Source organism: Dipodomys spectabilis, unplaced genomic scaffold (assembly GCF_019054845.1).
Source record: "Dipodomys spectabilis isolate Male_0828 unplaced genomic scaffold, ASM1905484v1 ptg000095l, whole genome shotgun sequence".
NCBI classification, from domain to species: domain Eukaryota; kingdom Metazoa; phylum Chordata; class Mammalia; order Rodentia; family Heteromyidae; genus Dipodomys; species Dipodomys spectabilis.
Window position 1 is genome coordinate 31,345,424 of NW_024870772.1, and position 26,494 is coordinate 31,371,917.

A 26,494-nucleotide genomic window follows, 5' to 3' on the forward strand; every position below is an offset into this window, starting at 1 on the left:
TTCTTACCTGGAACTTGGATGTGACTGAAAAGTGGGGTAAAAACTAAAATTGTTGTCTTTGAAAATTTCTGTCCATGTCCTGTGAAACTTTTCTCTTTTACTTCTTAGATAATTGAGAAGATCACCATAGCAACAGTATTCAAAAATCAAGTAGACTGGTCCTGAAATACAGTTTTAATTAAGTAGACAAAACTTAATTATATTGTTTTCTCTTCTTGTTCTTTTTGTTTTCTAAGTCTGCATAGCACATGCCATACTCTTTGAGAGTCTCAATTCTCCCCTGTCTTTGGGAAAGTACTTTTTCTGAGTCTTTTTATACTTTAAATTCAAGCTTGGCTTTTTTGCTCAAACTTCTTTTGGAAATTGCCATCCTCTTGCCTTTCTCTTTGGGTCTTGTGCACATGGCCTTGCCAATACCACCAACCTCTTGGATGCTTGTCTGTCACTGAGAGTTACACAACAGCTGCATTGTGGACACTGGGTACATAGTTGGGATCTCGACTCAGTGAAGATACCTGGGTTGAAGGCTTGGTCCCAAGCCTATATGCTGTTGGAAGGTAGTGAAACCTTTAAGAGGTGGGGCCTAAAGGAAGGAAGTTAGGTCACTTAGGGAGTATGCCTTTAAAAAAAATGTCTGTCCTGGGGCTTGAATTCAGGGTCTGGGCACTGTCCCAGAGCTTCTTCGGCTCAAGGCTAGTGCTGTACCACTTGAGCCACTTCCGGCTTTTTCTGAGTAATTTATTGGAGATAAGCGTCTCACAGACTTTCCTTCCCAGGGCTGGCTTTGAACCATGATCCTCAGGTCTGAGGATCTCAGCCTCCTGGGTAGCTAGGAGGACAGGTATGAGCCACCAGTAAGGGTGTGTGCTTTAAAAGAATATAGGAACGTCTTGCAGCTCAGTCCTTCTGTTTCCCAGCTGCTACCGCTGTTTCACTCAAGACCAGTGCTCTATCAACCACCTTCCAGCTTTGGAGTGGCTGATTGGAGTTAGGAGTGTCATAAAATCTCCTGCCAGGCCTGGCTTTAAACTTCAGTCCTCAGATCTCAACCTCCTGAGTACCTAAGATTACAGCTTCTGGAGCTTTGCACCTTTCCTTGAGTATTTTTTGTTACACTGGCAAAAAGCTGGCTAACATAGTTGGCAAGTATATGCTGTTTATCTCAGGAGAGAGACATCCATTCCCTGTTCTCTCTTACATCTATTTTTCTCTTTTCCCTCTTCTTTTAGCTTCAGCTTCAGGCCTGCTGTCTCAGAAATAATGACCCTTGAGCACCCCACTTGGGTATTTCTAGGCAAGAGCAGAGAACCAAAGCGCATGTCCCAGGGAATTGTGGGAAAATTAAGTGTGAAATTCCATCTTGGCTGTTTGGAGGCAGTCCAATGGGGGCGGCGACCAAGCTGTGCAATTGTTTTCATTATTGCCTTTATGGCGGCTTCACAGGGGAGGGAGGAGCTCCCACACTACAGAACTGTTTTTAATGATGTTATGCATCCCTAGAGAGCAAGTAAGACAGATGTACTCTATACTGCCACATCTGGTGTATGCAGTGCCCCGTATCTAATGCTTCTTGAACCGTGAGCCCACACCAGGACTTCAAAATGAGGATGAATGTTCTCTATGTCTTCAGGCTGTAATCGTTTGGACTGGATGTTTCTAGGAGAAGCTGATTACCTGAAAGTGTGCAGGCTCCCAGCAGGTTCACGATATTCTCATGGTGGCCCAGGTGTGTCATCATCTTGAGCTCTGACATGAGTGCTTCTCTTTCAGAGCTGTCTGCTTTTTCTGTCAATGGAGTAGGATTAAAAAATTGTCAAGGGCTGGGAAGGTGGATCAGTGGTGGAGTGCTTGCATGTATGAGGCCCTGGGTTCAATTCCTCAGCACCATATAAGCAAAAAGAAAAAAAGCCAGAAGTGGTGCTTTGGCTCAAGTGGTAGAATGCTAGCCTTGAGCTGAGGGACAGTGCCCAGGCCCCGAGTTCAGACCCCACAACCAGACCAAAAAAAAAAAAAAAATTGCCAAATTAGCCAGGCATCAGTGGCTCACACCTATAATCCTAGCTACTCAGGAGGCTGAGATCTGAGGATCACAGTTCAAAGCCAGCCTGGGCAAGAAAGGCCATGAGACTCTTATCTCCAATAAACCATTAGAAAACCAGAAGTGGTGCTGTGGCTTAAGCGGTAGAGTACTCACCTTGAGCTGAAGAGCACAGGGATAGTGCCCAAGCCCAGAGTTCAAGCCCCATGACCGACAAAAAAATAAAAAATTTAAAAAATTGTCAAACTCATCCCAGTAATCCTAACTACTCAAGAGGCTAAAATCTGAGAATTATGGTTCAAATCCAAAACAGGTAGGATTTTTTTTTTTGTTAGTCGTGGGGTTTGAACTCTGGGCCTGGGTGCTGTCCCTCAGCTCTTCAGCTCAAGGCTAGCACTCTACCACTTGAGTCAAAGTGCCACTTCCAGCTTTTTCTGTTTATGTGATGCTGAGGAATTGAACCCAGGGCTTCATGCATGTGAGACAAGCACTCTGCACTGAGCCACCTTCCCAGCTCCCCCACCTTCCCTGTGAGATTCTTATCTCCAATTAAACAACAAAAAGTGGGAAATGGAGCTGTGGTTCAAGTGGTAGAATGCCAGCCTCAGTCATAAAAGTTCAGGGACAGATCCCAGGCCCTGAGGTCAAGCCCCAGGATGGGCACAAAGACAAACAAAAACATTAAATTTAATTGAGTACTCATGGCTCATGCCTATAATCCTAAGTGAGTCTGGACACCGAGGCTGAAATCTGGGGACTGTGGTTCAAAGCCAGCCCAGGAAGGAAAGTCCATGAGACTCTTATCTCCAATTCACCACCACAAACAAGGGAGTGAATGTGTGGCTCAAAGGGTAGAATACCAGCCTTCAGTGAAAATGCTAAGAAACATCACTCAGACTCTGAATTCAAGCCCCAGTATCAGAAACAGAGAGAGAGAGAGAGAGAATGAAAGGAAGATGAACAAGTATGTTATAATTATGATCAATTCTGTGGGAAACGTCTACAGAGATTTTAGGTCACATACTGCTGGAGATCTTTTCCATTTATGTTTGGAGCTGGGGATGGAACCCAGGGCTTCATGCTCTACTGCACGTGCTCTGCTGCTGAGAGAGTGAGCTTGTCGGTGGTGTGAGAAGGCTTTCCTGAGGCAGTTTCCCTTAAGCTGAGGTCTAATAAAAGAGTGGGAGGTACCTAAGTGAAAGGGGAAGAGCAGGTGGAAGGATCCACCAGTGCAAAGACGCTGGAGTGGGAGGACCATGGTGTTCTGAGGAACTGAAATAAGGTCAGCATGCTGGTGTGCGAGAACAAGAGGAAGAAAGGTTTCACAGTGCCCAAATTACTCCAGGTTGTGTGAACCATTGTGAGAGCAATTGAAAGCCACTGGAAATATTAAGGAGGCAAATGAAAATTCTTTGCATTTCATGACTGTCACTTGGACTGCAGCATAGAATGCCCCCACAAGAGGTTGGGGATACAGCTCAGATGCTTTGAAGGCTACTGCAATGGAACAGGAGATGGACACGGAGAGAGGAGGATGGATCCAGAAAACAACAGGCAGGACACCTGATTGGAAGAGCTTTTGAGGAGTTGGAATGATTGTAGTGTCAAAGGTTCACCTAGATCTGTGGCCTGTGGCCTCTCACCATCCCTCCCCGATCATCATGCAGAAGGAGCTGTGATGGAAGCTGGGAGTGGGAAAGCCCAGTTTGGATGAGCTGCATGAGAGAGACTTTTGTATCCAGATACTCGTGGCTCACGCCTGTAATCTTAGCTACTCGGGAGGCTGAGATTTGAGGACTGCAGTTCGAAGGCAACCTTGGTAGGGAAGTCCATAAGATTCGTATCTCCAATTAGCCAGCAAAAAAGATAGAAGTAGAGGTGTGGCTCAAGTGGTAGAGCACCAGCCTTGGGTGGATAAAGCTAACAGGCAACGTCTAGGTTCTGAGTTTCCAGCACACACACACACACACACACACACACACACACACACACACACACACACACACACCAGGAAGGAGAGAAGTGATGGAAAAGAGACTGACACAGCCAAGTGCCTGTGGCTCACACTTTTAATCCTAGCTACTCAGGAGTCTGAGAGCTGAAGATCACTGTTTGATGCCAGTCCAGGCAGGAAAGTGAAACGCTTATCTCCAATTAACCATCAAAGAGTGGCTTAAGTGGTTGGCTGCTAGCCTTGAGCACCAAAGCTCAGCGACAACATCCAGGTTCAAGCTCTAGTACCAGCAGGAAAAGCAAACAAACAAACAAAAAATAAAAACAGGAAGGAGAGAAGTATGGAAAAGAGACAAGCAGGAAGCTACTTTTCATTCTTGTGCATTGTTGTTGATGCTACTCCGCAGCATGTACTGTACCTTTCAGCATTTTCACGGCCACCTGGATTGAGACTCCTGTTTTACTAATTCCATAGGCTGTGGCATTCATCACTTTTCCAAAAGCCCCTGAGCCCAAAACCTTTCCTGCAAAGATAAACGAGAAGGAGGTGCGTCAGAATGGTTTTCCAATGAAGAAGCAATGCCGTAGGAACGTTCAGCACTTACCAAACTCTAAGTTTTCTCTTGGGAACTCCCATTTGAGATCGTATTCATATTCTCGGAAATCAATGTAGAAGTACTCGTTATCCAATGAGCCGGTCACCTGTACCATTTGCAGCTGGCTTTCATACCTAAATTGCTTCAGAGATGAAATAATGCATCAGTGTGTAGCCAGGCAGTTCTGCAGATCACCCAAACAGTCATGCACGTTGGCTCTTACTTTTACCTTTTTGTACTTGTGACAAATCAGCATGATTAAAACAATAATGAAAGGAAGACAAAGGCCAATTGTTGCATAGAAGGAGATATTGTCTTGGATGAAAGGTCCTGTAAGAAGAGAGCATCACTAGGTAATGAGGTAATGAGACAGAATTCTTGCGCAAAATTAGACATAGCACACTGTTCATGAGAATCTCTCACTTCCTGTTTGAGTGACCACTATGCTCAGTCTTTGCCAGCCCTATGTTAATCAGCTCCCCACAGGAAATCAGACAACCTTTTTCTAAGGGATAAGTTCTCTTCCAGAAAATCTGAAACAATTCTGAATGCATTTAAAAGAAAAAAACTATTTACCTGAGTTATTAGAATGATACCCATTCAAACCTGTCCTTGAAGCCCAAATCAGACTCCTTAAAATACCTGATGTTCAGAAATCATAATGTTCCTTCTATGAACATGGAATACTTAATTTTTTTTCTTTTCTTTTGTTTTTTGTTGTTTTGTTTGTTTTTGCGCTCGTACTAGCATTTGAACTCAGGACCTCATACTGTGGCTTGGCTTTTGCATTCAAGGCTACCACTTGAGTCATACCCCTCTCTTCCAGCCTTTTGCTCATTAATTGGAGAAAAGAATCGCAAGGAATTTTCTGCCCAGGTTGGCTTCGAACTGTGATCCTCAGATTTCAGCCTCCTGAATTGCTAGGATTCCAGATGTGGACCACCAATATCTGGCAAGAGCTTAGATTTTTGGTTCTAGTAAATTTGAACTATTAATGTAGATGGTTTGTTTCAATGTAATATAATTTAGGAGGGCTCTACAAAGCAAAGTCAAACTATAAAACAGGAAGTTAAAGGTAAACAAGGAGATTAAGAAATGGGGAAATAATAGAAAGGCCAAATGACTAAATCTGCCTCATCTAAGTTGGTTCTTACAGTGGATTTTTATCATACCAGAAGTGTAACTTGAGAATAACAGTAAATAGAACTCATCCCTAAATGCAAAACTGTACAGGATACATCAGGGGAATTCTCACCTGACTCAAAAAAGCCCTCTATTCTCATACTCTGATCCTATACTTCCTTGTAAAAATTCCCCCAGTATAAGGCAAGGACAGGGACTAAATTCTGAGTGAGGAACTACCAGTGGAGAGTAGTACAATAGAAATTGTTACCAAGGCCATGATGGCTCACACTTGTAATTTTAGCAACTCAAGAGACTGAGATCTAAGGATCAAGGTTTGAAGCCAGCCTGGGCAACAAAAAGCTGGAAGTAGAAGTGTGGCTCAAGTGATAGAACACTAGACTTGAGTGAAAAAAGGTGAGGGACAGTACTTGGGTACTGAGTTCAAGCCCCAGTGCCAGCACAAGAAAAGAAAGAAAGAGAAAGAGAAGGAAGGAAGGAAGGAAGGAAGGGAGAGGGAAAGAAGGGAGAAAGAAGGAAGGAAGGAAAAGAAAGGAGGAAGGGAGGGAGGAAAGGAAGAAAGGAAGGGAAGGAAACAGGGAGGGAAGGAGAGAAGGAAGGAAGGAAGGAAGAAGGGAAAGAAGGGAAGGAAGAATTTGCGGCATACCTGGTGAGTTTAAATGAATTGTTTCACAAGACGTGCCCACTGAGTTATATGCACAGCACTTGACCAAAAACCCCTTTACAGCCTCACTCATATTTAGTGTACTACTTGTTATCCACTGTCCAAACACTTTTCTGTGAGCCTTTTTATTCCAAACTCCTTCAGTAATTTCTTCTGTGCAACTAAAAAGAAATGGCAAAATCAGATAGGCAGGACTGTGGTTAGATGGAAAATTAGGTTTCTAAGCTTTAGTGAAGATCCAAACAACATTCATCTGGGGTAAGTTCTAGGGAACAACCAGTGGCCATAGGTAATTAATTACATCTGATACAGGAAGTAAGCATGGTAAGCATTCATTTTTTTTCTCAATCTGTATTTATGAGAAAGAAGCAATAGGTCAAAGCGCCTTATGCCCTTCCATTACAAGAAATGTCAGAGTCTGATTACTTGGGAGACTTGTCTGAACACTTTTTCCAAGTCCACGAGGGTAAGGGGTATCCATCCGAGGAGCAAGACGCCTGACTTGCTGATGCTTCTGCTAGCACTTGAGGCTTCCCTAAAAACAAACAACAGAAACAAAATGCCAAATAAGTTCAGGTAATGTTGGTCTTTCTTACATTGCTTCAGGAAAAGCTGTGTGTTCCTGAGAGGTCCTCTCACCCTCCCATCTGCCACAAAACTTTTTTTTTTTTTAGTCTGAGCAGGAAAATCTGTGAGTCTCATCTCCAATAAACCACCAAAAAGCTGGAAGTGGAGCTGTGGCTCAAGTGGTAGAGTTCTAACCTTGAACTAAAAAGCTCAGGGACATTGGGTTGGGAAGGTGGCTCAGTGGTAGAGCGCTTGCCTTGCATGCATGAGGCCCTGGGTTCAATTCCTCAGCACCACATAAACAGAAAAAAAAAAAAGCTGGAAGTGGCACTGTGGCTCAAGTGGTAGAGTGCTCGCCTTGAGCTGAAGAGCTGAGGGACAGCACCCAGGCCCAGAGTTCAGGCCCTATGACCGGATCAAAAAAAAAAAAAAGCTCAAGGACAGCTCCCAGGCCCTAAGTTCCAGCCCCAGGACTGGCACCAAGGGATGGGAGTGGGGAAAGACAGAGAAAAAGAGAGGGGGGAGAGAGAAATTATTGACAATTTAACTTACTTCTTATATTCAGTGTGAACATCTTGGTAAACTGCGCATCATCATTTTCTGCATGGAATATATATTCTCCTGGCTGGTGCTTGTGATTGCAAAACTTAGATACGCTGTTTGAAAAAGAATTAAAGATGGACTTAGCTTGATTCTTACAAATGTGCTACCAATTCTTACAAAGAATGCTCATGAGAAGGGTTTTCCATGAGGCTAGCCCCACTTGCCAGCCTTCATGGAACAAGGAAGCATCAGTATTTGACACCTTTGCTGCTCAAATGTGGTCCATGGGTAGGCAGCCTTAGCATCAGCATTCATATCCTCTGAGAACTTGGTAGCAATGCAAATTTGGAGTCTACCTTTTCAGACCATCTCTTCTGGGACTGGTGGCTCACACCTGTAATCCTAGCTACTTGGACGGCTGAGATCTGAGGATCATGGTTTGAAACCAGCCAGGGAAGAAAAGTCTTTGCCACTCTAAGCTCCAGTTAACCAGCAAAAGCCTGGAAGTGGAGATGTGGCTCAAGTGATAGAATGCCAGTTGAGTAAAAAAGCTAAAGGACATTGCCCAGGCCCTAAATTCAAGACCCAGTCCCCCTCCAAGACATACACACATATACATGGCCCTACCTCTTAGAGTTCTGCTTCTTCCCAGCACCACTCTGAGTAAGAAACTTTAAACAAATGGATATTTGGGGGGAATTTAAAATTGATCCCAACTATTCCAGCTCCTATCCTCGAAAACATCATAGTTCAAGTGTGCAAAAAACCCCTACAAAAGTTCTTAGGGGAGGAACACAATGGCACAATGCCTATATGCCTCAGATCATATAAAATAATATTTACTGAAGTGAACTCCAGCAAATGGAAACAAGAGGGTTTTTTTTTTTTTTTTTTTTGCTTTGTTGCTGTTTTTGTGTCCTTAACTTTTTTTCTTGTTGGTTTATCTGTCTTTGGGAGGATAAGATAAGGCACAGAAATGGGGGGACAAAGGATGAACAAATGCAGCAATGGTGCTCACTAGACACTCTGTTGAAAACAAACCATATAACTTCTGGGTGGAGGATAAAACTGGGAGAAGTAAGGGAAGGAGTAACATTGTCCCAAATGAAATGTACTTGCTACCTGCCTTATGTAACTACAACCCTTCTGTACATTATCTTCATAACAATAATTTAAAAATACCTACAGAGGGGCTAGGAATATGGCTTAGTGGTAGAGTGCTTGCTTAGCATGCATGAAGCTCTGGGTTCAATTCCTCAGTACCACATAAGCAGAAAAGGCTGGAAATGGTGCTGTGACTCAAGTGGTAGAATGTGACCTTGAGCAAAAGAAGCTCAGGGACAGTGTCCAGACCCTGAGTTCAAGCCTCATGACTAGAAAAAAATATATATTTACAGAGAAAAAAACCTACAGGAGAAGAACAGTTAAAATACTGAGAATATGGAGATGATGGAGGAAGGCCCAGGAGAAAGTAGGTGAGAAAAGTTGAGCAAATTTAACAGAACAAGGGCTTGAGTTACATCTCTCACACAAGTTGGTTTTAGATGAAAATTAAAGGAAAAATCCACAGAGAAAGAAAAGCCAGGCCTAAAGCCAGCTGCAAATGGTATAGGTGACTGGCTCAATGGATAACAAGTATCTCCAATTAACCACAAAAAGCCAGAAGTGAAGCTGTGGTTCAAGTGGTAGAACTCTAGCTAGCCTTGAGCACAAAATCTAAGGGAGAGCACTGGGGCCCAGAGTTCAAGCTCCAGGATTGGAAAAAAAAAACTACACACAAAAAAACAAGAAAACAAACAAACAAATAAATATAGTTGAGAACCGACTGCAAGTTAAAAAAAAAAATGGGCTTCTGTTCTTGTAGAACTTACAGCCTGGTGGTAAATGCAGATGAGTAAAGAAGCAGTTATGGGAGCTGAACGTGTGGTACACACCTATAATCTTGGCATTGAGTCAGTCAAGATTTTACACAGCAAGAGCCTGTCTCAAAAAAAAAAAAAAAGTAGTTATAAGTAGAGTATAGGAAGTCCTACCACAGGAGAAGTAAAAGTTCAGATTTGAGGTTTCAGAAATATGACAAGATATGTGTTGTCTAAGATAGAGAAAATGGGGAAGGAGGCAGGCACAGGAAAAACAAAATTACAAGTACTGGACTGAATATGGAAAAAGAAGGCAAGAGTAGAGTCCTAGTTGGTCTGAGAATTCAAACACACAACTGGAACCGGGATCTGGTGTCTCACACCTGTCATCCTAGCTACTCAGAGGCTGAAATCCGAGGATTGTGGTTTGAAGCCACACCAGGCAGGAGGCTCTATAAGACTCTTATCTCCAATCAACCATCAAAAAAAGTCAAAAGACGGAGCTAAGGGAGAGTACCCAGGGCCTGCCACAAAGAAAGGAAGAAGGAAAAAGGAAGGAAAAAAGAATGAATGAAAGAAGAAGAAAGGAAGGAAGGAAGGAAGGAAGGAAGGAAGGAAGGAAGGAAGGAAGGAAGGAAGGAAGGAAGGAAGGAAGGGAGAAAGAAAGAAAGAAAGAAAGAAAGAAAGAAAGAAAGAAAGAAAGAAAGAAAGAAAGAAAGAAAGAAAGAAAGAAAGAAAGAAAGAAAGAAAGAAAGAAGAGAAAATAAAATAAAACTTCACAATTAGAAAGCTGCAGCTTTTGAGCCCATGTTGTGCTAACTCTCATGGTCTGTGGGTGCCCTCAGCATCTTATAAGATATGGTATGGTGATGAGAGAATTTCATTTCTTTGACCTATCAAGAGTTTCTAACAGTTGGGTTGAGGTGTAATGCAACAGTAGGACAATTGACTAGCATATGCAAAGCACCACGAAAGAAAGAAAGAAAGAAAGAAAGAAAGAAAGAAAGAAAGAAAGAAAGAAAGAAAGAAAGAAAGAAAGAAAGAAAGAAAGAAAGAAAGAAAGAAAGAAAGAAAGAAAGAAAGAAGGAAAGGAAGGAAGGAAGGAAGGAAGGCAGGCAGGCAGGCAGGCAGGCAGGCAGACACTGGGTGCCAGTGGCTCACACCTGTAGCTACTAGCTACCTGTACCTCTAGCTACTCAGGAGGCTGAGATCTGAGGATCATGGTTCAAAGCCAGCCTGGGCAGGAAAGTCCGTGAGACTCTTATCTCCAGTAAGCCACTAGAAAAACAGAAATGGCGCTGTGGCTCAAGTGATAGAGTGCTCCCCTTGAGCTGAAGAGCACAGGGGCAGCGCCCAAGCCCAGAGTTCAAGCCCCACAACTGACCAAAAAAAAAGAAAGAAAGAAAGGAGGGGAGGAGGGAGAGAAGGAGGAAGGAAGGAAAGAAAGAAGGAAGGAAGGAAGGAAGGAAGGAAGGAAGGATGGGAAGGAGGGAGGGAGGGAAGGAAGGAGGGAGGGAGGGAGGGAAGAAAAAAAAGAAAGAAAGCTTTGTTAAGAAGATTGAACAAGAGGGCTGGGAAGGTGGCTCAGTGGTAGAGCGCTTGCCTTGCATGCTCAAGGCGCTGGGTTCGATTCCTCAGCACCACATAAGCAAAAAGAAAAAAGCCGGAAGTGGCGCTGTGGCTCAAGTGGTAGAGCGCTAGCCTTCAGCTGAAGAGCTGAGAGACAGCACCCAGGCCCAGAGTTCAGGCCCCACGACCGGACCCAAAAAAAAAAAAAAAAAAAAGAAGATTGAACAAGAAGATTGAACCAGCCTGCGGTGGCTCACACCTATAATCTTACCTACACAGAAGGAAAAGATTTGAAGATCCTGCTATAAAACCAGCTGGGGTCGATAAATCCAAGAGACTCTTATCCCCAGTTAACCAGCTAGCCAAAAGCTAGAAGTAGAGGTATGCCTCAAGTGATAGAATACCAGCTTTGAGTGGAAAAGCTAAGCCAGAGTGTATGGCCTTGAGTTCAAGTTCTAGTGCCAGCACAAAAAGAGAGGGAGGAGGAGAAAGAAGAGAAGAAGGAAGAAGAGGAGGAAGAGAAAAGGAGGAGGAGCAGAAGGAGGAGGAGGAGCAGAAAGAGGAGGAGGAGCAGAAGGAGGAGGAAGAGGAAAAGAAGGAGGAGATTAAAGTAAAGAGGGGGAGATTTCTCACCCTGACCTACTTATGGAAATGAGGAAACAGCTGATGGCATAGAAGTGATATCAAGATTGCAGGAAAAGCCCAAGGGTGACCTGGGAGCCAGGAGAGAAGATAAACCCTAGCTGAGTGCCATCCTCAGACTTCAGGAAGGCAGCATTAAGTGATCAAAGAAAAGATGTAGGGGCTGGGAAGGTGACTCAGTGGTAGAACACTTGCTTCGCATGCCTGAGGCCCTGGGTTCGATTCCTCAGCACCACATAAGCAAAAATGAAAAGAGCTGGAAGTGGCACTGTGGCTCAAGTGGTAGAGCGCTAGCTTTGAGCTGAAGAGCTGAGAGACAGCGCCCAGGCCCAGAGTTCAGGCCCCATAACCGGACCCAAAAAAAAGGAGCAAAGAATGCTGGGTGCCCTGCATATTCTAGCTACTCAGAAGGCAGAGAGTTGAGGATTGAAGTTTGAAGTCAGCTAAAGGAGAAAAGTCCATGAGACTTATCTCCAATAATTTGGAAAATTAAAGAGCAAGAGATTTTTGGGTCAAATCCGATGGCAGAATGTAAGAAAGCATGTGCTGAGGGAGCTATGATCTTGTAAAAGTAGAGGTGAGATGCTTCTCAGGAAATGAAGATTATAGATTGCTACTCTGAGGCCAGCTTAGGCAAAAATGTTCAGAGAACTCCATCTCAACCAATGGCTGAGTTCTGTAGTACAAGCTTGTCATCCCTGCATGAGTAAAAGGACAACATCTGAGGCTGACCCAGATATAAAGCAAGTCTCTACCTTGAAAATAACCAAGACAAAAAAGGGTCAGAGTTGTGGCTCAAGGTGTAGAACACTTGCCTAGCAAGTGCAAAGACCCAACTTCAATTCCCAACAGTGTGGGGGGAAAAAATTCTTTTTAAGATGATAGGGTGAGGGGAGTTCTCAAGATGGCGACGGGGCAGTAGGGAAACGCCACAGCTCTCTCCAACCAAAAAGAGAGTTCGAGTTCCAACCTTTAATCTCCCCAAGAGACCGACAACAACAAAAAGACGAACACTCAGAGAAAAACCAGAGGTGGAAAATAACAAAAAAAGAAAGAGAGGAAAAGAAGAATTTCAGAACAGAGAAGAGCGAAGACCCCTCCCCCAACCTTTACTGGCCGCGCGGCAGTGCGCCAAGCCGCCGGCCAGCCGGCCCGGCGGGGGCTGCCGGAGCCACAGAGACACAGGGGGCTGCTTGCAGATCACCAGGTACCGGATTGCAGAACAGCAGATCGCCAGGAACAGAGAAACCTACCAGCCGGGAGTCTCCAGGAGGATCCCACCCCACCCATCACTCTCCACCGGAGCGGAGAGGCTCCATCCCGCCAAAGCCGCCCGGCACCAGCAGCGCCACAAAGGGACCTGTCGCGATCGCAACGACCCGGCGGGGGGCCGCCCAACCCAGCCCGCAACCACCCCAACTGAACTCGGACTGCAACAACAACTGACGGACTGCAACAACAACTGACGACCTACAGGGTGAGTACCCATCAGGGGACAGGGAATCCATCAAGGGAGACCAGAGCTGGAGGGAATCCCCAGACCCTGACCTAGACTCCCTACCCCAACACCCGGACCACAGGACCCACTAAAACTGGGAACTGTTCGAGAGCCCCACCAGCCGGTGGAGCACACTCTGCTGGCCAGGCCAGAGCAAGAGCGCCCCGGGAAGGGAGCTTAAATGCTCAAGCCAGGAACAGTGCCCCTGGGTCAAGACTACCAACAGTAGAAGAAATTTGAACTGTGTCCTCCAGGCTGCATAACCAAGGTGGTATACACATTAGCACAGGCCTAACGAGCGCGCTCCAGGCTGGGGCCGGAACCAGGCCAGGGGACCGGCGCCTGAACAAAGCAAAAAGGGTCAGAAGTGGGGCTGTGGCTCAAATGGTAGGGTGCCAGCCCTGAGCTGAAGAGCTGAGGGACAGCACCCAAACCTAGAGTTCAAGCCCACAACCAGCCCAAAACAAACAAAAACACATCAGGAGCCCATAGCAGACTCCAGTATTTGGGAGAGTGCATCCAGAGCATCTGATCTTCCCAAGAGCACCCGCAGGAGCAAACACAAGCAGTCTAAGCTGCTCAACCCTTCCAAAGGCGGGAATTGCTACAGCAGAGAGCTGAGAATCCTAAGTGAATAGCAGCTGGAAATAGGCTCCCAACAGAATCCAGATCAGACACAGACTCTCTCTACCAATAGAGAATCAGCAACCAAGCAAAGACAGACACACCAAAACAAGATTGAAGAGCAGTCTCCTGAACCCCCATGCGAAAATCACAGAGAAAAATCACAAGGTTTACCACTACCCAGGACAGCAAGCTCACCTCAAAAGCCAGCAGCCACGCAGGGGAGAGCCCCAGTGGGAGCAAAGCAGGAATGGAAGACAAAAACTACATCCAAGGGTTGCTGGAGGCAATGACTCAAGAAATAAAGCGAGAAATGGATCAGAAATTGAAAGAGCACAAGGATGAACTATCAAAAGATATACAGGATATCAAACAAAAATTGGATGCAAAAATAGAAGCTGCACAAACCTCAGTAAGAAGTGAGATAAACGCCAAATTAGAGGTAATGCATACTGATATCACCTCATTGAGAGGTGAGATCAGTACTCTGAGAACCAACATTGAATCCATAAAGGGATCCATTTCCATCATGCAAACCACAATAGAAGCCACGGTCAACAGAGTGAATGAAATGGAAGGTAGAGTGTCAGATACAGAAGACAGAATACACCAACTGGACCAAAAAGTGACAGATATGGAAAAATCACTCAAATTAAACCAAAGGGAAATTCAAGAGCAAGCAGATAATGCTAAAAAATTTAACCTTCGCATAATCGGAGTGGACGAAGGTGAGGAATTCCAGAGCAAGGGAATGCAACACCTATTTAACAAGATAGTCAATGAAAATTTTCCCCACCTCAAAAACGACCATCTTAACTACATCACAAAAGCTTATCGAACACCCAACAAGCAAGATCCCAGGAGAAACACTTCTAGGCACATAATAGTAACAATGATGGATCTGAATAATAAGGAAACAATCCTGCATGCAGCAAAAATGAAGAAGGAGCTATACTACAACGGGAAAAAAATTAGAATCACTGCAGATCTCTCCACACAAACAATGAATGCAAGAAAAGCCTGGGAAAGCACCATACGAGCCCTGAGAGCCAATAACTGCCAACCCAGACTGATATACCCGGCAAAGCTAGCATTCACATTCGATGGAGAACTGAAAACTTTTAATAGCAAAGAAAAACTAAATGAATACATAAACATTAAGCCAGCATTACAAAGAATTCTAAGAGGGGGGACACAACCTGAAGAAAGCAACCAGGAACTGGGACCTGCCCCAAACAGGCATTACTCAAAGTCTAACTGAGCAAGCACAGGAGGAAAGGAAAGAAGAAAAACTTAGGAAAACGGAATGGCAGGGACAACAATGCATCTCTCTATACTTTCTCTTAATATAAATGGGCTGAATTCGCCAATTAAAAGAAAACGAACTGAGGACTGGATCAGAAAACAAGACCCATCCATCTGTTGCCTTCAGGAGACCCACCTCTCAGCCAAACATACAAACAAACTCAGAGTGAAGGGGTGGAAAAGGATCTACCAATCAAATTCCCCCAATAAGAAAGCAGGTGTAGCTATCCTGATATCTGACAAAATAAACTTTTCATTAAAATCAGTACAGAAAGACAAGGACGGACATTACATATTAATAAAGGGAACAATCCAAGAGGAGGATATAACCATCATCAACTTATATGCCCCAAATATCGGTGCACCCAGATATGTTAAACAAATGCTCTCAAACTTACAGAATAAAATAGATCCCAATACGATAATACTAGGAGACTTTAACACGCCACTCTCACCAAAGGACAGGTCTACCAACCAGAGGATTGGCAAAGAAGCTACCGAATTAAGTGAGGCCATACTTCAAGCGGAATTAACTGACATCTACCGAGTATTTCACCCTAAAACAACACAGTACACATTCTTCTCAGCAGCTCATGGAACTTTCTCCAAAATAGACCATATCATAGTTCATTCAAGGAACTTAAGCAAATACAAAGGGATCGACATAATCCCCTGTATCCTATCTGACCACAGTGGAATCAAGCTAGCTCTCAATAACAAAGCATACCGCAGAAATTTCTCTAATACATGGAAATTGAACAGCACACTCCTTAACAAGGCCTGGGTAACAGAAGAGATCAGAGAAGAAATAAAGCATTTCCTAGAACTCAATGAAAATGAAAACACCTCACAAAGAAACTTGTGGGACACAGCAAAAGCAGTCCTGAGGGGCAAATTTATTGCCCTCAGTGCCCACATCAAGAGAATGGAGACAGACCAAGTAAATAATCTCATGTTGCAACTAAAACAGCTAGAAAAACAAGAAAAAATGGGACCTAAAGCTACTAGACGAAGCCAGATAACCAAATTGAGAGCAGAGATTAACCAATTAGAAAATCAGAAAACCATAACCAAAATAAACCAAACAAAAAGCTGGTTCTTTGAAAAAATAAACAAAATTGATGGCCCGTTGGCAAGATTAATTAAAAAAAGAAGAGAGGAAACCCATATTAATAGGATTAGGGATGCCACGGGAAACATCACAACACGTACCCAAGATATCCAAACAATTCTAACAGACTACTTTCAAAAGCTATACTCTCTAAAGGAAGAAAATCTGGCGGAAATGGATGCATTTTTAGAGAAATACAAGTTACCCAAACTGAGCAAAGAAGAAGTTAACCAATTAAATAAGCCAATATCCTATAATGAGATACAGGAAGCTATCAAAAGTCTTCCAACAAAAAAAAGCCCAGGACCAGATGGATTCACAGCAGAATTCTATAAGACCTTTAAAGAAGAACTAATACCCATACTCCTCAAGCTCTTCAGAGAAACAGAGAAGGAGGGAGCTATCCCAAACTCATTCTACGAAGCCAATATCACACTCATCCCCAAACCAGGCAAAGACCCAACCAAAAAGGAGAATTACAGGCCAATCTCCTTGATGAACACAGATGCAAAGATCCTTAACAAGATTCTAGCTAACAGAATCCAGAAACACATAAAAAAAATAATACACTATGATCAGGTAGGCTTCATCCCAGAGACACAGGGATGGTTTAACATACGTAAGTCAATAAATGTAATCCAGCATATCAACAGAGCCAAGGTCAAGAATCACATGATTATCGCCACAGATGCAGAAAAGGCCTTTGATAAAATTCAACATTCATTCATGCTAAAAGCTCTGGAGAAAATAGGAATAGAAGGAACATTTCTAAAAACAATAAAAGCCATTTATGACAGACCAATAGCCAATATTATACTTAATGGGGAAAAGCTACAACCAATCCTCCTAAAAACAGGAACAAGGCAAGGATGTCCACTGTCTCCACTCCTCTTCAACATAGTCCTAGAACCCTTAGCCAGGGCAATAAGGCAAGAAAAAGACATTAAAGGGATCCGCATAGGGAAAGAAGAAGTGAAACTATCCCTTTTTGCAGACGACATGATACTATACCTCCACGATCCCAAAAACTCCATCCCCAAACTTTTAGAAATCATAAGTCACTTCGGCAAAATAGCAGGATACAAAATAAACCCACAAAAATCAGTTGCCTTCCTATACACTGATAACGCACAGGAAGAGAGGGAAATAAAGGGAGCAACCCCATTCACAATAACCTCCCAAAAAATAAAATATTTAGGAATTAACCTAACCAAAGATGTAAAAGAACTATTTAATGAGAACTATAAAAAGTTAAAGAAAGAAATTGCAGAAGACACTAGGAAATGGAAAGACCTCCCATGCTCCTGGATAGGCCGACTTAATATAGTAAAGATGGTGATACTTCCAAAATTAATATACAAATTCAATGCAATTCCTATTAAAATCCCAATGACGTACATCACTGAAATACAGAAAACAGTCCAAAAATTTATATGGAACAACAAAAGACCTAGAATAGCCAAAACAATTCTAGGGGATAAAGACAATATGGGAGGGCTATCCATGCCGAACTTCAAACTCTACTACAGAGCTATAATCACAAAGACAGCATGGTACTGGCACAAAAACAGACCCGAAGACCAATGGAACAGAATAGAAGATCCAGATATAAATCCACAGGCCTACAGCCAGCTGATATTCGACAAAGGAGCCAAAGACATACAATGGAAGAAACACAGCCTCTTCAACCGCTGGTGCTGGGAAAACTGGGCAGCCACATGCAGAAAACTAAAAGTGGACCCCAGCCTATCACCATGCACCAACATCAACTCAAAATGGATTAAAGACCTTAACATTAAACCTGAATCTCTGAAACTACTGCAGGACAGAGTAGGAGAGACACTTGAACTAATAGGCACAGGAAGGAACTTCCTGAACAGAGTCCCAGGGTCACAACAAGTTGGAGAGAGACTCGACAAATGGGACTACCTTAAAATAAAAAGCTTCTGCACAGCTAAATCTATCGCAACTAAGCTAGAAAGACAACCAACTAATTGGGAAAAAATATTTACCAGCAATATATCAGACAAGGGGTTAACATCCTGTATATACAGGGAACTCAAGAAACTAATCCCTCCCAAACCTAACAAACCAATTACTAAATGGGCAAGGGAACTAAAGAGGGACTTCTCAAATGAAGAAATAAAAATGGCAAAGAAACACATGAGGAAATGTTCATCATCCCTGGTGGTGAAGGAAATGCAAATAAAGACAACCCTGAGATACCACCTTACCCCAGTCAGAATGTCCCACATCCACAAATCAGCCAACGACAAATGCTGGAGGGGATGTGGAGAAAGAGGAACCCTATTACACTGCTGGTGGGAATGTACACTTATACAACCACTTTGGAAAGCAGTCTGGAGGGTCCTTAGAAAGCTAAAGATTGACCTCCCTTACGACCCAGTCATACCACTTCTAGGCATCTACCCTGAACAACAGGAACCAATATACAAGGACACGTGCACCTCCATGTTTATTGCAGCACTGTTCGCAATAGCTAGGATATGGAAACAACCTAGGTGCCCCACCACAGATGAATGGATCCAAAAATTGTGGTATCTATACACAATGGAATATTATGCAGCCATTAGAAATGACAAAATAATGGCATTTGCAGGGAAATGGATGGAGCTAGAAGGAATCATGTTGAGCGAGGTAAGCCAAGAACGAAGAGACAAACGGTACATGGTCTCCCTCATAAGTGGATGCTAAATCCAAAAGGTTAGTGATACGACAAAACTAACAGGACTTAAGAAACAAAGAACTCCCGCTCATCTGGTTGAACCACTACTAAATATCCTCATGCTGCTGATCACAAATATGGTATATAACATGTGAACACTGTTATATATTACAGACTGTGGTAGACAATTTGCTCCAGGGAAGTTAGAATGAACTTGTGACTTTGAAATCATGTAATCATTTAATCACAATCAAAAAAAAAAAAAAGAACCTCGGGGAAGGGAGGGAGGGAGGGGATGGTAGGGGGAAAACAATGGAGGGGGTAACAATGTTCAAGAGGAAGTGTACTCATAACCTCACTCATGTAACTGTGACCCTCTGTATAGTAGCTTTACAATAAAAAAAAAAAAAAAAAAAAAAGATGATAGGGTGAGGATGGTGATAATTTCATCTATCTCCATACAATGACAAGCTCATTTTAATTTTACTTCAAGGATGCTGACAAGTCTGGAGTTGAATAAACATTAAAAATTCAACAGGAAGCCAGGCGCCGGTGGCTCATGCCTGTAATCCTAGCTACTCAGGAGGCTGAGATCTGAGGATCATGGTTCAGAGTCAGCTCGAGCAGGAAAATCCATGAGACTTTTATCTCTAACTTCCAAAAAGCCAGAAGTGGAAGTAGGAGAGGGCTAGCACTGAGTGGAAAAGCTAAGTGAAAGCTCGAGCCTACATTCAAGCCCTAGCACAATGAGGAAGACGAAGGAAGGAAAAAAAATTAGACAAAAAGAAAACCCGAGTTGATAAATATAAGGAGACTTTTTTTTAGACAAGATCACTAAATAATTGCAAAGTCTGATAAATTTGGTTTAATTTTTACTATGAGACTGAGAAAAGTAAGATAGATTTGGTGTTTATCACTACATTGAGAAGAAGTAATACAAACTAGCAGGTAAACTATCCCAAAACCTGTTATCAAGACTAGGATATCAGGAGAGCTGAAAGTTGCAGTTTAATCGACATAAACACATAAAAGCAAGCCTGAGGAAACCTGGGTATAACATTTGAGGAAGCAAATTGGAGAAATGAAGCTGTGAAGCAGGGAAGCCAAGAGAGTTTTGGCACCCCAGTCATGACCACACCGAAGTTTCTGCAGGAATACTGTTAAGACATGGGCCTTTCAGTGATAGACCAAAAAAAAAAAAAAAAGGAAAAAGTGGGGTCACTACACCACTAAAATCGACTTTGAAAACACTGTACTCCACCGTCCCAATTCACCGCAATGGTGAATTACTTTTAGATGGCAGATCAAGGAAGCAGACCAAACACGAGCAGTGCACCAGTGGCTCACACCTGTAACCCTGGCTACTCTGGAGACTGAGATCTGAGGATCATGGTTCAAAGCCAGCACCAGGTAGAAAAATCCACGAGACTCTTACTTCCAATGAACTAGCATTTGAAAAAATCCAGAAGTGAAATATGGCTAGAGCACACCCTGGGTTTAAGCCCAGAACCTACACACACCCACACACACACACACACACACACACACACACACACACACACACACACACACACACACAGTGGCACAGTGGCACAGTGGCACAGTGGCTCATGCTATAGTCTTAGTTACTTAGGAGGGTGAAGTAGGAGGCTCACTTAGCCCTGGGATCTAAACCCAGCTTGGGCAACTCAGCTAAGCCCTGTCTCAAAATATCATTGGTTTAAAGCTGAGAAATTTGTCCCAATTTTGTTTCGATATGTCTGGAAGATGAGCTACAAATCCATATTTTTAAATACTTGTATATATGACACTTAGATAGTTGCTTTAGAGAGCACAGGCTGAGAAACAATGCCTCATTGTCTAGCCTGAAGCCATGGCACACAGGATTAAGACATAAGAAGAGTTTCAGTTACAGAAGATACAAAAGGAAGATAGATCTAAAATATAGTGGGACATGATAAATGATACAGGCGTCCAGGTATTCACACATAATGTGACCAAAGGAGGATACTCTTAGTACAGGAACACAAAGGCAAAATGCCTATGTGCACCAATCATATAATATATTTATCAGAGTGAACTCCAAGACATAGAAACCAGAAGTTTTTTCTTTGTTGTTGTTTTTGTTTTCATTTCTTTTTGTCTTTGTTAGTTTACCTGTTTGGGAGGGGAAGAGAGGTCACAGAAATGGAGGGACAAAGGGTGAAGTGGTATTTACACGACAGTAGGTTAAAAATGGTATAACTTGTGGGTAGGGAAGAGAGGAAAAACTGGGAGAGAGCAAGGGAAGGAGTGACGTTGTCCAAAAAGAAATGTACTCATTGGGCTGGGAAGGTGGCTCAGTGGTAGAGAGCTTGCCTTGCATGCACGAGGCCCTGGGTTCGATTCCTCAGCACCACATAAGCAAAAAGAAAAAAGCTGGAAGTGGCGCTGTGGCTCAAGTGGTAGAGCGCTAGCCTTGAGCTGAAGAGCTGAGGGACAGCGCCCAGGCCCAGAGTTCAGGCCCCACAACCGGACCCCCTCCCCAAAAAAAGAAATGTACTCATGGGCTGGGAATGTGGCTTAGTGGTAGAGTGCTTGCTTAGTATGCATGAAGCCCTGGGTTCAATTTCTCAGTACTATATAAACAGAAAAGGCCAGGCATGGCACTGTGATTCAAGTGGTAGGGTGCTAGTCTTGAGCAAAAGAAGCTCAGGGACAGTGCCCAGGCCCTGAGTCCAAGTCCTGGGACTGGCAAAGGAAAAAGAGAGAGAAAGAGAGAGAGAGAGAAAGAAATGTACTCATTACCTAACTTAAGTAACTGTAACCCTCTGTACATCACCTCTATAATAACAATTTTAAAAACTTCTTTTAAAGATTCAAAAAGAGGGCTGGGATGGTGGCTCAGGGGTAGAGTGCTTGCCTTGCATGCATGAGGCACCACTAAAACAGAAAAGGCACTGTGGCTCAAGTGGTAGAGTGCTAGCCTTGAGCTGAAGAGCTCAGGGACAGCGCTCAGGCCTAGAGTTCAAGCCCACAACCGACCAAAAAAGATTAAAAAAGAAAGCTGCTTTTTGTTTTCCAAAGAGGGAATGAAGAATTCCTCCCACAAGAAATTTTTTTTTTTGGGGCGGAGGTCCAGTCGTGGGGCCTGAACTCTGGGCCTGGGCGCTGTCCCTCAGCTCTTCAGCTCAAGGCTAGAGCTCTACCACTTGAGCCACAGCGCCACTTCTGGCTTTTTTCTTTTTGCTTATGTGGTGCTGAGGAATCGAACCCAGGGCCTCAGGCATGCAAGGCAAGCGCTCTACCACTGAGCCACCTTCCCAGCCCCTCTTTTTTTTTTTTTTTTTTTTTTTTAACAATGGAGCAACTTTATTTTCTCTTACTTTTCTCCAAAATGGTTATATAATTATAAGTAGATTTTCTTTTTTTTAAATTTCATTATTTTTTTTATTGTGAAAATACTGTACAAAGAGGCTACAATTACATGGGCAAGATAATGAGTACATTTCCTATCAAGCATTGTAGCCTCCTCCTTTGTTTCCCCTTCCCATCCCTTCCCATCCTCCCCCCTACCCAATCCTTCCCGCAGCCCCACCCCCCCACACCTGCACCAAAGTTGTAAAGTTCGTTTTCGACATAACGACTTGTACATCTCATTGTTGTAATAGGTCCACCTGTATCCCTATTTAAACGATTTGTTTTTCCCTTTCCCCTCCACAAATTATACCGACATCAAATTCAGTGAAAGCAGGGGTTATGCTGTGGGGGAGAGACATACAAAGCAACAAAGAAATAATCTTATAAATGTGTTTGAAACAATCGCATGAAAGAAAAAGAAACATTTGAATACATATCTTAGGGTTCATTTCCCCAACATCACCTTATCTGACCTTTTCTGCTTGACTCAGACATATACTAGATATTGCAAATAAGGGAACCCATGGGACCTATGTTTCTTTGGGCCTGGCTTACTTAATATAATTTTTCCCAAGTCTTTCCATTTCCTAACAAATGGGGCAATGTCATTCTTTCTGATGGAGGCATAGAATTCCACTGTGTATATATACCACATTTTCTTGATCCATTCATCTACTGAGGGGCATCTGGGTTGGTTCCATATCTTCGCTATAGTAAATAATGCTGCAATAAACATAGTCGTGCTGGTAGCTTTAGTGTGGTCTTGTTTGTGAACATTTGGGTAAATGCCCAAAAGTGGGATTGCTGGGTCATAAGAGAGCTCTATGTGGAGTCTTTTGAGGAACCTCCATACTGCTTTCCAAACCCACAAGAAATTCTTGACTGAAGTTTCACAGAGGCCTAGGAAAATCTAATTCTCGTTTATCACTTATAACTGTGCTATTTCTGCATTTATTTTTTGGAACACGTAAATCAACACACCTACAGGTTATGCTTTGCTGCTTTTAAGTTTTACTTCCTTTATCATTTACAAGTGTGCTTAAGGAGACTGGGGTAGCCTACAGCACAGTACTCTGAAATAGAAAGAAGAAAACATATCATAACTCAGAAGCCACAGAACTAAATTCACAGTGATAGGCTTCTGTTTGTCATAAAATAGACTATACTCTCTGAAATCATTGTAATATTGCTACTGTGGTTGGGCACCGGTGGCTCACCCCTATAAGCTTAGCTACTCAGGAAGCTAAAATTGGAGGATCACAGTTTGAAGCCAGCCTGAGTAGAAAAGTCTATGAGACTCCTATCTCCAATTAACCACCAAAAAGCCAGAAGTAGAGCTGTGGTTCAAGTGGTAGAGTGCCTGACCCTTGAATGGAAAAGCTAAGAGACAGAGCTCAGGCCTAGACTTCAAGCTCCAGCACCAGCATACACAGAAAAAAAAATTGCTACTGTTTGCCAGGCACTAGTAGTAGCTCATGCCTATAATCCTAGCTAATCAGGAGGCTGAGGTCTGAGGATGGAGGTTCAAAGCCAGCCCAGACAGACAAATCTGAGAGACTCTTATCTCCAATTAACCAACAAAAATCTAGAACTGGAGAGAGGCATGGCTCAAGTGGTAGAGTGCCAGTTGTGAGCAAAAACCCCGAGCGAGAATGAGAGGTCCTAAATTCAGTTCCCAGTACTATAGCAGCTGCACCTCAAATACTAGAGCTCTAACCTTGGACAAAAAAATGCTCAGGGACAGCTCACAAGCTCTCAGTTCAAGCCCTAGTACCAGAACATGGAAAGATATGTGCACTCTTGCACACACACGCACATGCACACACAAGATTATTACTATGGTATTCTCAGTGTACTGTTTGTTTTCTTGTCCTAATTTTTAACTCCATATACATAAAGTCACGGGGTTCTCATTGAGCCCAGTGCTAGAGCACTTGACTAATATTCACAAGCCTCTGGGTTTGATTCCTAGAATCTCCCCAAGATATACATCCATAAACCCATAGTAGGAAACAAAACAGTCCCTCTCAAAGGAGAATTATGCCCAATGTGCTAAGTCTTGGCACTTCCGGTTGTCTCACCTGTATCCATCTTCAAGATGATTTTGTTCACAAGGAAATGATTTTCGAGAAAAGGTCCAAGTGCAACGAATTTGTGGATATGCTTTAAACCTGACAGAAAAACAAAATTCTTCGTACTGGTCGATTACATAGTCTTCACTTGAATTGGTGGCATTTATAAATCCCTTTTCTGTAAGGAAAATCAGTTATGAATAAAATAATGAAATTCGTAAGGAAACAGATTAAAATAGTAAAAATAAAATTTTATTCATTATTCTGCGCAGGAAAGCTCCATTTGATGTCCAAGAAAAATTTAATCATCATTCTCAGTTCTAAGACTGAGCTCATAATCTTTTGGAGTCAAGATTAAGAATAGGATGTAGCCACGTAACAGAGGCTAACACTTATAATCCTAATCATTCAGGAGGTTGAGAATCTCAGTTTATAGCCAGCTCAGGCAACAAAGTCCATGTGACTCCCATCTCCAATTAACCACTAAAAAAGCCAGAAGTAGAGCTGTGGTTCAAGTGATGAGTGTCATCCTTGAGCAAAATAAAAAGCTCAGTGTCAGTGCTTGAGCCCTGAATTCAAGTCCCAAAACTAATACACACACACACACACACACACAACATAATGAGTGAAAGCATCAAGTATGGAGTTTGAATCCTGGTCTTGGACAAAAAAAAAAGTAAACAGCTGGCCTTCTTCCCAGATATGTATGTAGGAAAAAATAGACACACACACACACATATATACATACACACACACATACACACACACACTATGAACATGCGAGGGACAGAATCTGGCAGAATTGGCTTTCAACTAAAACAACTCTGTCAGTGTTAGGTCATACAGAAAATCATCTCCAGGCACAAAGAAAATTGCAATCTGGCTAGCAATATTTACACAGTTTTCTTGAGCAACATCTTATTAGTTTCTTGGGCACATTTCTTAGTATTTTCATGATGGCTAAAGATTGCACCCTGACTTGAGATTACTTAAGGGTAGTTATTTACAAATGCTATATAATATATAAGCCCACTCAAGCATCTCCCTGTCTCAGTGTACCAACAGCAGGTTCTCAGAGTAAATAGTTACTAAGCAGTTATTCAGTGTCAGGCTCTGGATTACAAGAAGAGAGATTTCCCTAGTCCTTAGGTCACTCATGGCCAATTGGAAGACAAAACAGGTGGCTACTCAGGAGGCTGAGATCTGAGGATCATGGTTCAAAGCCAGCCTGGGCAGGAAAGGCCATGAGACTCTTACCTCCAATTAACCACCAGAAAACCAGAAGTGATGCTGTGGCTCAAGTGGTAGAGTGCTAGCCTTGAGTGAAAAAGCTCAGGGAAAGCACCCATACCCTGAATTCATGACCTACAACAACAAAAAAGTACACAAACAGATGGTGACATAATAACGAGGTATGTATATAGAGCTGTACTCCAAAGAATGTGGTTTCACTGGAAAAGGAAAGGAATGGGTAGCTTTGCAAAGCTATTTTTTTCTGTGTGTGTGCCAATACTGGGACTTGAACTCAGGGCCTTGAACTCTCCCTTAGCTTGGTTGCTCAAGCCTGGTGCTCTCCCACTTCAGCCACATCTCCATTTCTGGCTATTTTCTGGTTCATTGTAGATAAGAGTCTCACAGACTTTCCTGCCTGGACTTGCTTTAAACTTTAAGCCTCAGATCTCAGCCTCCAGAGTAGCTAGGATTACAGGCATGAGCCACAGGTAACTAGCTCACAGTTATTATAACTCCATTTCTTGGCTAGTGGAGTGGCTCAAGTGGTCCAGTGCCTGCACAGCAAAAGCAAACTCTGAGGTCAAACCCTAGTACTTCCCGAAAATAAAACCCCAAACCACAAACACACTTTCCTTAGTTTCTTTTTCAGCTTTCCCCTCCATCATGGTACACCGAAGTCAGCATTTGTACTAACATCTCTCACACAAAACATTTACGAATCTTTAACATAAAGATTGCGTGAATGGCCTGCATTTACCTAGGATGGTAACCAGAGCTGACTGACTGGGATGTTGAGATGAGGAGCAAGTGTAGTATCCAGTGTCATTTCTTCCCACTGATGACACAAAAGCAAACAGAATCCGTATCATAGTCCTGTTGGTTGAATAGGTGCTCATCTCAAAGGAGCTGTCCTGGGTGGTAATAAAACAGAACGTGCATTTAATCTTTCCAGCCAGTACATTGAGCTCCTTCTTCCTGCATGTTTAAATATG

General features: G+C 43.0%; 1 protein-coding gene across 1 annotated transcript in view; it reads right to left on the bottom strand.

Moving 5' to 3' along the window:
- The window catches only part of Flt3 (fms related receptor tyrosine kinase 3), an 88,187-nt gene that overhangs the window by 22,316 nt on the left and 39,377 nt on the right, over positions 1-26,494 (bottom strand). Inside the window, exons 8-17 of the mRNA XM_042685494.1 lie at positions 26,260-26,413; positions 24,279-24,447; positions 7,514-7,617; positions 6,821-6,929; positions 6,377-6,555; positions 4,817-4,917; positions 4,597-4,729; positions 4,411-4,515; positions 1,675-1,785; positions 8-161 (exon numbers count right to left, since the gene is read on the bottom strand). Coding sequence (XP_042541428.1) covers positions 8-161; positions 1,675-1,785; positions 4,411-4,515; positions 4,597-4,729; positions 4,817-4,917; positions 6,377-6,555; positions 6,821-6,929; positions 7,514-7,617; positions 24,279-24,447; positions 26,260-26,413 — 1,319 coding nt within the window. The remainder of the gene's footprint in view (positions 1-7; positions 162-1,674; positions 1,786-4,410; positions 4,516-4,596; positions 4,730-4,816; positions 4,918-6,376; positions 6,556-6,820; positions 6,930-7,513; positions 7,618-24,278; positions 24,448-26,259; positions 26,414-26,494) is intronic.